The following is a 12,446-nucleotide window of genomic DNA, read 5'->3' on the forward strand; positions in this document are numbered from 1 at the left end:
GAATAGATTGTGATTTATAGTTCATTGTCACTGTATATTTAAAAGAAATGCTTACCCATATTCACATTGTATAAAGGTAATCTTAGATAACTATGTAAATAATCAAGATATTGAGTCAACACATGTGTCAGAGCTGGCCAGGATAACAGTTGTTTATTCTTTATTGTGAAAGCATAGAAGACTTGTGTTCCGGTTACTGGGCTTTCTGGTGAAATGTTTCCCATGGTGTGATGTCATTTGTGAGTAAGGGAGCGTCGCTCATGTGAATGACAAGCCTTTGGTCCAATGAGAGGTTTGTGAGGACATGTAATGCTTTTAAAGGGTCAAAAAGGTCAATGAAATGTGTTTTCTCCTAATCAGAACAAAGTTCAAACCAAAGTCCAAAAACAAGACGAAGGAAACCTTCTTGAATTCTTGAATTTAAGGAAACAGATCAATGGCATGTAACAGCTCACTAAATATATGAAGAAAACCATAAGCTACTGGTGTACAATAGTAACTTAAAACATTATGGTTAGTTAACTAATAGCTTTTTTAATGATGACAAGAACTGCAGTTATCAATAAACTGTCCCCTGCATCCAAGTGTGTGTGTGTGTGTGTGTGTGTGTGTGTGTGTGTGTGTGTGTGTGTGTGTGTGTGTGTGTGTGTGTGTGTGTGTGTGTGTGTGTGTGTGTGTGTGTGTGTGTGTGTGTGTGTGTGTTTTGCTGTACATTATTTTTACAGCAGTGTGCAAAAGGGGAGTTTGTAAACATCAATTGTCTTTCCATGATCAGGATTTTCAGCAAAAAATATTTTGTCATCTGCTTTTTGTTCCTCGAAAACAATAATCTGAAAGAGAACATAAAAATAGAAAAAATGTCAACAAGGGGCCGCAATTCATCTACAAAACAAATAGAGAGCAGGGGTTAATGTCATAAACCTGATTCTCTCCATTTCTGAGCCAAGGTCCCGGGAGATAAAGGTGATGCTGGGGTCCAATGAACCAATGACGTCCAAGGTTCTGCCCATTGACAAACACGGCTCCTTTACCCCAACCCTTTGAATCGATCCACAGGTATAATATTCCACCTTTTACATTTTAAATATTGTAATACAACACACTGCTGCTGCTGTTACACAATAATTTCCCAATTCTGGATCACTAAAGTATCTATCTATATATCTCTCTATATATCTATATATCTATCTATCTATCTATCTCTCTATCTATCTATCTATCTAACCATCTATCTATCTATCTATCTATCTATCTATCTATCTATCTATCTATCTATCTATCTATCTATCTATCTATCTATCTATCTATCTATCTATCTATCTATCTATCTATCTATCTATCTATCTATCTATCTATCTATCTATCTATCTATCTATCTATCTATCTATCTATCTATCTATCTATCTATCTATCTATCTATCTATCTATCTATCTATCTATCCATCTATCTATCTATCTATCTAAACAGAAGACCAATGTGTACTTATAATATTATTAATGAAACAATTACTTTAGTAAAACACAGCTGTAGAACAGTTGAATGTAAGACATTCAATTATTCAGAATTGCTTCAAGATGTCTTAATTGTAGCTGTATTGCAAATAGCTTAACGCTGCATATCATATTATGAAACATGTTTTTTTTTAAATATATATTAGATCATTTTAAAATACAATAAATAGTAGATCAATATAAAACATTTCCTAGCTATAAAGGTGCAGTTTAACGTAAAGGATCACTCACATGGAGTTTGATGAAGGTGTCTTTTGGAGGACCTTCCACATACAGTCTGGCCTGGAAAAACCCTGGGATGGAGGGCAACTTGACATCAGACTTCCATTGACCTGAACTCATTAGTCTGAAACAAGATCAAACATTCATTATGCATTATAAGTAAAAATCACTCGTGAGCCAAAATAGCATATAATTCAGTTAACCAACCTTTTCATAAAACATGGCTTCATGTCTAAACAGAAGATGATAAATCCTCTCAGAGGGGTGTGGTTCAACAGAATGTCTCCAACAATACCTGTAGTACAATATGAGATTTCGTATTATACCATAAAATATAGAAAATATCAGTAACTTTCCATGTGGCTGTTATTTGACTTGTTAAAGGGAACCTTTCAGTTTTGATGCAACATTCACTGTACTCTTGATTCTTCTAATAATAAGAATGATTTAATTCCGTTATGGAAATCAGTTCTAATATGAAAACTGAAGGTCTGAAATATTCATGAGAAATGTACAATGAGTATTTGTTTACTCAGTTTTCATAACTGGTGTAAGAGCAATAAATCAATGTATGGTAGAGGACAAGAAGCTAACATTTGAAGGCAAAATACCTTTGCGTTGTTCATCCAGTGCTTTCCCATAATTCACTCTTCCACAGTTCTCCACAAGCAAGCTCAAAGTCATCTCTCCCTTCAATACAAAAAACAAGTGTCCTTTTAAAAAAAGTTATTCAGGTAAGAAGAGTGATCACAATGAGACTACCTGCATATCTCTATGTTTGTGAATAAGCCAAATAAACAGAGAGTATCTTCATTGGGTTGATCATGTAATGCATATGACTCAGAATCACATTGTGTTGTTACTGTAGTTCCTCTTAATCTTGTTTGAACACAATTACATGCTCCAAATTTGGAATCTGCCGGATAACTCAGAATCCCTCTAAAAAACTTTAAATATATATATCCATATAGTTATATAAAGTTAAGGCTTTTCAGAAATATATTTCTGGAATGCTTTAGAAAAATTGACCCTTGCACTTTGGTAATTGGCCCTAGGTCTAAGTTTAATTAAAACATTTAGGGAAGGTGGTGTACAGATAGCCTCTAGAAAAGTCACCTTTCCATCAGGTAGTGCCAGCTCATGAGTCTTGTAGTCCAAAGTACCAACACATTGTCTGTCCACAAAAACCTAGAAAGAATGAAAAGACAAATACAGGATTGTGTATAGTGATGTTGTATACATTTAAGTATGTATTTTGCATGTATTGTTTGTATCTGTCTATTCTTACCAGGGCTCTATCTCTGATGTTGTTCTTTGAGTTGAGGGTTCCTCCACAGGTGATGATGGTTTCATACAGTGTGTACCCATATGACTGACCATTGTTATTGTTGACAGGGAGATTCTCCATGTTTACCGGCTTCTCCGACCTGAAAGGCTGCAATATTGCCAGACATCCTAAAGTATTAGATACATCATCTGGCAGAACACCATACACATCAGATCTCTGAGGACAATGACATGAAATCTGTGTCGGTAGTTTTACAGGCAGTGCAAGATACCACCACTGTTGGTTTTACGCTGTTTAAGTATCACTATGATATATGTACAAAGAAAATAAAGAAGCAGGTGTGTACAACTTGATGCATGACCAAACCTGAGCTGCCAGGTGTGAGACATCTGTATTGAGTGTGAGCAGCATATTGTGACACCTCTATACAAGTGAAGACAGCGAAGTAGGCACACAGGCTGATAACAGAGATGTTCTGTCTCTCTGAAGCTCACCACATCTTGCATTTTACTCCCATCCCATCAATGCTCCTTTATATACCAGACGGTTGGGATGAAACATTTTCCATTGCCTTTATAAAAACACCCTACAGCTGCTGGCCTTATGTAGCGTACCTTGTCGGTGAAGTGCAGGCTGTCCCACAGTGACAGGTGCTGCTGGATGGTAACAGGGTCATAGACTCTCCTCTCACAAGGAGACGGCACTTCAGGAAGAGGCTTACCTGGAACACAAGTTGGCAAACACATTTCATTACGCTGATTGAGGCAAACTCAATTACTCTGTGTAATGAAGTCATCAAATTAATTGCTGAGTTTCTCATAAAATATGTCGCTCAATCAATGATGTGAGACATTACAGTGATACTGGCTAAATAAAGTCCTCAAGAGTTGATATTTTGGCGTGCAATCTCCAGCCTCAGATAGCGGAGCGTCGTAATCTGCAATAAAAAGGTTTGCAAAAATGGTAAGAAGCAATGCATTACTTAAAGGGAATCATGTATATATTAAATCGTTGGTCTCTGAACTCTTAGGTAATTCCAAACAACCATAACTGGAGATCAGAGGTTTGTAGGTGCCATAGTCCATCGCTCCATTCATGAAGCCAAAGCTGGTTCCTCCATGAAACATGTACAGATTAATGGAGACACCTCTCTCAAGTAGCTCTGACACAACAGCAAGCATATCTGTAAGCCAAATATTTAGTACAAAATATATTACACTAAAAGTGAGCCAACATTTCTCTTCTCCATTTGTTACAGTGTCCTTCTATTATACATTAACAGCTCAACAGTGATAACCTGAATGTCTGATAATAGATATTATCCATGGTGAAGCTTGTGTAAACATGTGTAATAGAACAAATGGGCTGCACAGTTAGGCTGACATTGAGCATGTGCTGAGCATAAATGTTCAATGATGGTTGAAAAGTGTTTCCATACCTTCAGCATGGAACACATGGTGATGTTCTCCCCAAACGTCAAACCAGCCGGACCAATACTCCATCACCATTAGAGGTTTCTGGGGCTACGCGAAACAGAACACATGTCTGTATTAAACATGTCTTACAGAATACTGTGATGTATGAGGACTAGTTCCTCTTACACAAAATCCTCATCATGTTTTTTTGTTGCAACTGCTCAATAGTGAGTACAAAAGCTCCATTGAAAATCTACCCATTACAATCACTTACCTGCATTTCAGCTAAGTGCTGAATAGCTCCGAATGATAATTTCTGAAGGTTTATTGTCTTTAGAACTGAAAGGAACCAGATTTAGATAAAATGAAGGACAAAGTCAAACAATGACAATGATGTTTCAAATGTATAAATATGATGATTAAATCAAAAATAAATCAAAAAATAATACACCTTATGCATTTCTCCCCCTTTTGAGGGTCAGTTATTTTCATTACCTCCCTCCACCCCTTCATAACTCAGGCCCTCCCAGTTGTCTGATGTCAACAGGAGCTCCTTGATTCCTCTGGACTGGAGACACTGTCAAAAAGGATATGGAATTCCTTCAGTATAATGTTGTAAAAGCTTTCAGTCAAAAATAAACATTGCAATACAACTCACATTTCGTACAAATGGCATGTAACTCTCATCTTTGGCATATGATCCATACTCGTTCTCAACTTGAACTGCAGTGATTGGGCCTCCCTCTTCAAACTGGGCAAAAACAATAAATGCTTGTCTCACTGAAAGCTATAATAGTTATTTTGGGAAATATTTTGACAAAACCTTGAGTTTGACTTACCATGAGAGGCTTGATTACGGCAACAAGCGTGTCAAAGTAGAGGTTAACAGCATTTACAAAGCCAGGATAAGTTGTCCTCAACTGCATGTCTTTATCTTGTAACAACCAGCTATAAGAAACAAACAAAAACAACTTCTTGGCACACTTCTAGTATAGGGCAATACTTAAAAACAATGGGCAGATGGTGCTACCTAGGCAACCCGCCCAAATCCCATTCAGCGCAGATGTAAGGTCCAGGACGCAGGATCACCCACAGACCCGTCTCTGCAGCTAGATTGATAAAAGCTCTACAAAAAGACATGGACACCTTCTGTTAATTCAAAAATAACAATTCTACATGCATTTTCTACAAATAGGGAGATACTTAACATAAAAGCCTTACTTGAGGTCCAACTGATCCTGAAAATTGAATGTTCCTTTCTCAGGCTCGTGCAGATTCCATGGCACGTATCTGAAAAGAAAGCAAGTTAACACTCTTTTGTAGCTTATCATGAAAGATGTTTCTATTTCATTTTAAGGGAAGAACCTTTTCATACAAACACATTTACTTTAACCTGATCTGTATTTGACATTCTCCATTTTAAATTTCACAGATTATTATGAGGCATAGTCGAGTTACAAAAGGAGCCTACGTTGTCAGAGTATTGAGGCCGCAGGCTTTCATCCTCAGCAGCCGGTCCTCCCAATGGGCTCTGGGGACACGGAAGTAATGGATGGAGCCCCCCAGGATGCAGAAGGGCTCTCCCTCCAGAGTGAACTGAGAGGAATCAGCCCTCAGACCCTCCACACGGCTCATTCTTCGCACCTCAGGGTGTTTTCTATTGGGTGAAAATGAATTGGATCAAATAAAATGGAAAAGGCCCATCTACTGAGGTCATATGTGTTGGATAATACAATACAATGTGTTACTGTAATAAAACAGTAGGCTACTTCACAGGAAGAAACAGTTCAAAACTTACCAACACATGTAAGTCCTAGATGCAGAATAACAGAAAATCCCAATTACATCAAAACATTGCTGTGCCTTGGAGCTGAGCTTGCCGAGAGCATTTGAAGGGAGGGTGGTGCTGGGAGGCCTGAAACACTGCGGATAAGGGAAGCTATTGTTGTTTCCGAACAACAAATATAATAGTGCTTTGTCTCTCTCGCTCCCTCTTTCAGTAAAAAAATGAAGAGCTTGCATTGTTCACAAACATGTTGGCCTCATGATATAGTTTACATGAAAAATGTACTGATGCACCAGTGGTTGTACATGTAATCACAGTCTAAGAACAAATGTACCGTGTGCAACTGTAATCACAAGTTAGTGTGTAATAGCACAAGTGTGTGCATTGTGTCTGTGTCTTGTTATCTTTTTAATCTGCCCTACTTAGGGAATTAAACAGATGTGCTTTTTTTGAATTGCTGTGTACAACTGAATAGAGCCTTGATCCCTGCTTTTTGTTTCAGTTGTCTCACTGCTCTCAAAATTATGTATTTGTCACTTTTGCTGACATTGTTATGTCTTAGACACAATATTAAACATTGTACGCCAGGGAGTATGGGATGGCTAGTTGAAAGAAGACATCAAATATGGATGGGAGGATTTTTAAGGGAAGTGTAAAGAGTAGGAATGAACTGATTAAAACGATGAAAACAGGAACAAGATTATATTTAACTTACCCCTTACAAGAAAGCATTTGGGAACAGAATGAGACTGTGGGGCATTGTATACTTTATTTTCACCCAATCAAGTAGACAGTTAATAAAAAAAGAACTGAAAGAGAATATTAAAAGTATCTAATTACAATATTCCCTTTCAAGTTGGACATTGGACAAAACCTACATAGTCTTAAATCATTGGCAGCATTTGCGCTGGACACTGGGGACATGTCCCCATCACTTTTTGAAATGGCCAATGTTGTCCCCACCACTTTTTAAAGTATAACTTATAAATATTCTCAAAAATAGAGTGAACAAAGAAATGTAATAAACAAGAACACTGGTTTATTGTCAAGATGTGCAATTTGGACATGTTAGTAAACTTGAATAGAAAATGTAAAAAAGAGCATTGCTCCCGCTGTGCAGCAGCACGGTGCAATATGTGTCTTTTGTTTTATTGTCAACTTTTCATATTTATTTATTTTTTCTTGTATTTATTTCTGTATTTATTTCCAAATGATTTATTTCAGGTTTTTTTCCACATTTATTTATTCTTGTATTTTTAATTCCTGTATTTATTTCAGTTTTTGTTCCTGTATTTATGCATTTATGTATTTGTTACTTATTTCATGTTCTGTCCTCCATACCTGTGTGCTCATTGTGTGCCTAAAGGTACAAATTAAATCCAAATCACATCTCAGCAAGACCTATAGTTGGTTGTTCATTGTAAAAACACATTGGTGGTCCAGAGGTCTATGCAATTGTTTTTCATGAAGGTGCTCGAGGTCCAACACCCAGGGGAGGGACATCTTCTGTCTTCTGCTATGTTGTTGAATCTGGATAAAGTGTTCTGCGTTCTTTTTCGGTTGCATAAATGTGCGACGGTCCCTAAAGTAAAATACAGTTTGCCGCTTCTGTATACTTTTGGAAGACATTAATCTGATATACAATATTGGTCACACTCATAGACTGCAACTAGTTTACATTAGAGTCCATAAAAGTAAACCAAGTGAACATTTTAATTGACCACGTTTCGTTTTTTTTAACTTTGAATCCCGGAAGTAATCTAACGTTATGTGAATATGGGGTGACTTTATCAACGTTATCACGTCAGGTTTGACAGGGTTTGTGATGCATTGTATAACTCATCGTCGACCGTTTTGGGAAGTAAAATATATTCACTTTAATTTGCATGAACATAAGCAACGAACAGGGCGCAACTTTGACTGAAGTCGTGTTGTTATTGTTGTCGATGGAAATCTTATCAATGTTTGGGCTTCGTCTGTCCCTAAAGCAAAGATATTGTCTCCTGCTGTGTGTTGCTGTCGGAGCGATCCTTGCTTATCGGTTTACAAGGTAAGGAAAACCCTAGCTCTTTACGCATGCAGTGAAATATATCCAGTCGCCACCTTTTCATAACAAGAGAACCATGCATGAAGACACAGGCTATTGCCTTAAATGTGAATTTCATGTGTTAAGCCTCTCCACCCACCAGCCCTACTGTTTGAGGTGTTATGCTTTGTTATATAACTGCTATTCAGACATTTGGACTCAGTTCTGTTTTTAAGAAACCAACCAGGTTACCTGTGATCTCTCACCTGCTGGCCTGTGGACATTGAATCTCACGCGAGAAATTCGGATCAAAATTAAATATAAATCTCAATGCAATCTTTTATTTTTTTACAGATCTTAATAAGACTTCAGCTTTTATTCTTGATATACACGTTTATTATTTATAACCTCTATACTGTTATTTATAGCATCACTTGCTGTAGTACTTTTACACGTTCTAATTTATAGTATTACTAATACTATATAAATGTATATGCACTTCTGGTTAACTGCATTTTATTGGCTTGTACCTCTGCACAATACAAATCTAATATGATCTAATTTGATCCAATATCATCTAATTTAATCTAATATGATCATGTGATAGTTTTTTATTATTATGAAGAATCATGTAGATAAATGGAACCTCTTTGTAATATGAAAAAGCTATTAGCTTTACAGTACACAGGCTAGTGTATTAATATGTCTCAAATGTCTTCATGGCCAGTTCAATAAGTTGTCTGTCAGTTGTAAACTGTATTTTGCCCCCTAGGAATCGACCTGAGGTAGTAAGAATGAAGCGTGCGGAGGGTCTGAGGGCCAACTCGTCTCAGTTCACTCTGGAGGGAAAACCCTTCCACATCCTGGGGGGCTCCATCCATTACTTCCGTGTCCCCAGAGCCTACTGGGAGGACCGGCTGCTGAAGATGAAGGCCTGTGGCCTCAATACTCTGACAACGTAGGCTCCCACTCACTGCTGGAGGAATACACTCTGCTTTACACTACATACTATGTCAGATAGATGTATAGATGGTATTTCAGAATGAAATAAACAAAAGATACATACAAAAACTGAAAAATAATATTGATGTAGACGTAAAACGTTGTAGTAAGAATGTGTATACAATAAATACATTCATATAAACATAAGGAGTTAAAATAAAATCTTCAATAAAACATTAAAGAAATAAAGAAACACGTTTATACAAACATAAGAATATAAATAAAAAATGTGCACATTGTACTGCAATATATAATGTGTATATTATTTTTAGGTAAAGCAGAGCAAACACCATTCTTAAGAAAACAGAAGGACATGGTAGCCTTTGGACACAAACCAACGGCACTCATTGAAATACTTAAAACACAATAATAAAGAAAATACATTTGTGTTTTTAGGTATGTGCCATGGAATATGCACGAGCCTGAGCGAGGGGTGTTCAACTTTGAGGATCAGTTGGATTTGGAGTAAGAAAAAATGAAGGGAAGAGTCTCTGCTAAACGCCTGCAGAGGGCACTGTTGCATTACAAGATTTTTCACAGTCTTACAGTAAATAATGTAATAAAATGTTAAATGTTAAAATGATGTACGTTTCCCCATTAAAAAAAAAACCATGTGATTAATTAGCCATAATCACTATCACGGCTTCTTGATATATTGCCAAGATGGGGATGATCCATCAAATTGGCTGCCTGCTGTCAAGAAGCAGGTGTTACCTTAAATACAGAAACATTATTATATTCTGTAAAAATGAAGAAAATTAATTAAGTTAAATATTTTAGAATGAATTACAATTAAACATCTGCTTTAATGAGCATAACTAAGCCATACTGTGTTCATGCTGTTGTAAATATTTGAATGAATTGTATTGATGATAAATAGATACAAATATTGTTTTTCTTTCCCTTAGAGCTTACCTCCGTCTTGCAGCCAGCTTGGGCCTCTGGGTGATTCTGCGTCCAGGGCCGTACATCTGTGCAGAGTGGGATTTAGGTGGCCTACCCAGGTAAACATCCCAATTAAATGTAACCTGTGCAGATCTTTTGAATATGCCTTACAGCCATATCAACATTGTAAAGCATTCTTTTAGAACAGCAACTGGGTTGTTAACTGAATTCCTTAAATTGGCTTGGACATAATTTGTTCAGTCAGTTAAGCTGTTTGTTAGCGGTATCTTTGCTTCGGGGTAAATCCATTAAACTCTTGGAAATAATGAAGTAATGTGAATGATTTCAAGTCTGCCGTCTCTGTCATGTTTTTTGCCAGTTTCTTCAGCTACATATTGCAAAACATGGACATGCCTTAGTAGGATTGATCCACCTCAGTGCTCTTCATACGGTTTATGATACAAAGACAACAGGGTTTTACATATAGTGTAAGTGAGGACATTATGAATCATCCAAGTAACCTCTAATGTTATTCAGATGATTGTCACAAATTATTTTCCATACTTATAGTGAGATTTTAAGGAGAACATAAATTTAATCTGACAGGCAAAGCTCCTTAAAAAACGATGATGAATTCATTTATTTCTGTAATCATCATAGATTTGAACAGATAACGGGGTGAATGTTGGAGTTAAAAAGACTGGAAGAAGGTATTTTTGGAGCAGTTTAGCCTTGGGGGACTATGAGGTTTAGGTGATATTTATTTGATGATCGTCAAAACAAAGTGTTTCTAGGGGCATGCAGTGAAGCATGGCTTCCTCTGTACTGCACTTTGTGATAGTCATGCTTAGGTTAGTGTAACTGTCTTCGAGAGCTAAAAACGCTAGAGTTCACTGCAAAGCTTGTTGAATAACTTGGGTGATACTGTATGTTACTTTTTGGACTTTTCAAATAATTTCTTTTGATTTCTTTTTAGTTGGCTACTACGAGATAAAAACATGAAACTGAGAACAACCTACCCAGGATTCACTGATGCCGTTAACTCCTTCTTTAATCATCTCATTGAGAAAGTTGTTCCACATCAGGTACGTTATATATTAGCACAATAGAAATGTAACGAAATAATTTGACTGATGTATACACTACAATGTTTGAGAAGAAAATGTATATGAGACCAAATGAGCCCAATTATCCTTGTTGGGGTTTAAGGCCCTGTCACACTGTCCCAAAATTGACACCCGATGGACACACGAATATGGAATTGTGAATTTCGCACGATGATGGCCCCGAACCACACATGAAGGCAACATTTACATTACATTTAAGACATACAACTGCAATGAAAGTACCAAAAACAATTGTGTTACAGTACTATGATACTGTACTGATATCTTCAGACTTTGTTCTTTACTTTATCCGTCGTTATATGTAGAAAATATTACGTTTTCTCCGTAATGTTGTTTCCATAACAACAACAACTTCCTGTCAACTGTCCTTCAAAATAATATATTATATCCTTTTTAGTTTCACAGAACACAAATTGGGTTATTTACATAATATATTTACATGATTTTGTTGTGCAATAAAACAACCCGATGGACACACGATAAAGGAAATGTTCAAATTCGGCTGTGATCGTAGCAACATCGGGCCATTCGTGAGGGCATCTTAAGCCATCGTATGACCGCCGGTGGAGTTTCTCAGGCTCCGGCAGCAACTTCGTGAGCGGTGGCAAAATCTTTGGCATGCCAAAAAATTGCCGAAGGACCTTGCGAAGGTTCATTTTCGTGTTGAATTCGTGTGTCAATTGTGCCCTTCGTAAGGCCATCGTGAGGGCATCGTGTTATCATCGGTGCCATCGGGCATTCGCCCCGATCAGAGTGAGGGCGAATGCCCGATGGCACCGATGATAACACGAAGATGACACGATTTGACAAGATGTCCTCACGAGTGCCTTACGAAGTTGCCGCTCACTAAGTTGCTGCCGGAGCCTGAGAAACTCCACCGGCGGTCATACGATGGCTTAAGATGCCCTCACGAATGGCCCGATGTTGCTACGATCACAGCCGAATTTGAACATTTCCTTTATCGTGTGTCCATCGGGTGTCAATTTCGGGACAGTGTGACAGGGCCTTTACCCTTTCCTGTAGTGTGTTGTATAGGTTTTTGTGCATGTAAATGGTCTGCAAAGGCTAAACAAAACACATGATATGCCATACATCTCTAAGGTTGACCAATCACAATAGAGCCGGTCAGCTAACCAATCAGAGCAGACTGGGCTCTGGTTTCAGACAGAGGGTGAAAAGAGGT

General features: G+C 37.4%; 2 protein-coding genes across 3 annotated transcripts in view; one reads left to right on the forward strand and one right to left on the reverse strand.

The window, feature by feature from the left end:
• Positions 1-161: 161 nt before the first annotated feature.
• On the reverse strand, positions 162-6,341 carry glb1l2 (galactosidase beta 1 like 2). Its single transcript, XM_034224769.1, has 19 exons — positions 6,236-6,341; positions 5,909-6,094; positions 5,659-5,727; positions 5,468-5,563; positions 5,277-5,385; positions 5,096-5,188; positions 4,933-5,014; positions 4,712-4,776; positions 4,461-4,545; positions 4,068-4,205; positions 3,874-3,959; positions 3,637-3,738; positions 3,023-3,169; positions 2,851-2,922; positions 2,346-2,424; positions 1,942-2,029; positions 1,744-1,858; positions 922-1,038; positions 162-830 (listed from the first exon to the last, which is right to left on the reverse strand). Exons 2-19 carry the CDS (start codon positions 6,070-6,072, stop codon positions 720-722), a joined length of 1,818 nt encoding a protein of 605 aa, XP_034080660.1. The 5' UTR covers positions 6,073-6,094; positions 6,236-6,341; the 3' UTR covers positions 162-719.
• A 1,541-nt stretch (positions 6,342-7,882) lies between these two features.
• The window catches only part of LOC117551677 (beta-galactosidase-1-like protein 2), a 28,149-nt gene continuing 23,585 nt past the window's right edge, over positions 7,883-12,446 (forward strand). For both annotated transcript variants that reach the window (XR_004569842.1, XM_034224630.1), the window contains exons 1-5: positions 7,883-8,273; positions 9,022-9,207; positions 9,648-9,716; positions 10,160-10,255; positions 11,113-11,221. Coding sequence is in view for 1 of the 2 variants with exons in the window: in XM_034224630.1 (XP_034080521.1) it covers positions 8,110-8,273; positions 9,022-9,207; positions 9,648-9,716; positions 10,160-10,255; positions 11,113-11,221 (624 nt within the window). In the remaining variant the exon portion in view is untranslated. The remainder of the gene's footprint in view (positions 8,274-9,021; positions 9,208-9,647; positions 9,717-10,159; positions 10,256-11,112; positions 11,222-12,446) is intronic.

Source organism: Gymnodraco acuticeps, unplaced genomic scaffold, assembly GCF_902827175.1.
Source record: "Gymnodraco acuticeps unplaced genomic scaffold, fGymAcu1.1, whole genome shotgun sequence".
Taxonomy (NCBI): domain Eukaryota; kingdom Metazoa; phylum Chordata; class Actinopteri; order Perciformes; family Bathydraconidae; genus Gymnodraco; species Gymnodraco acuticeps.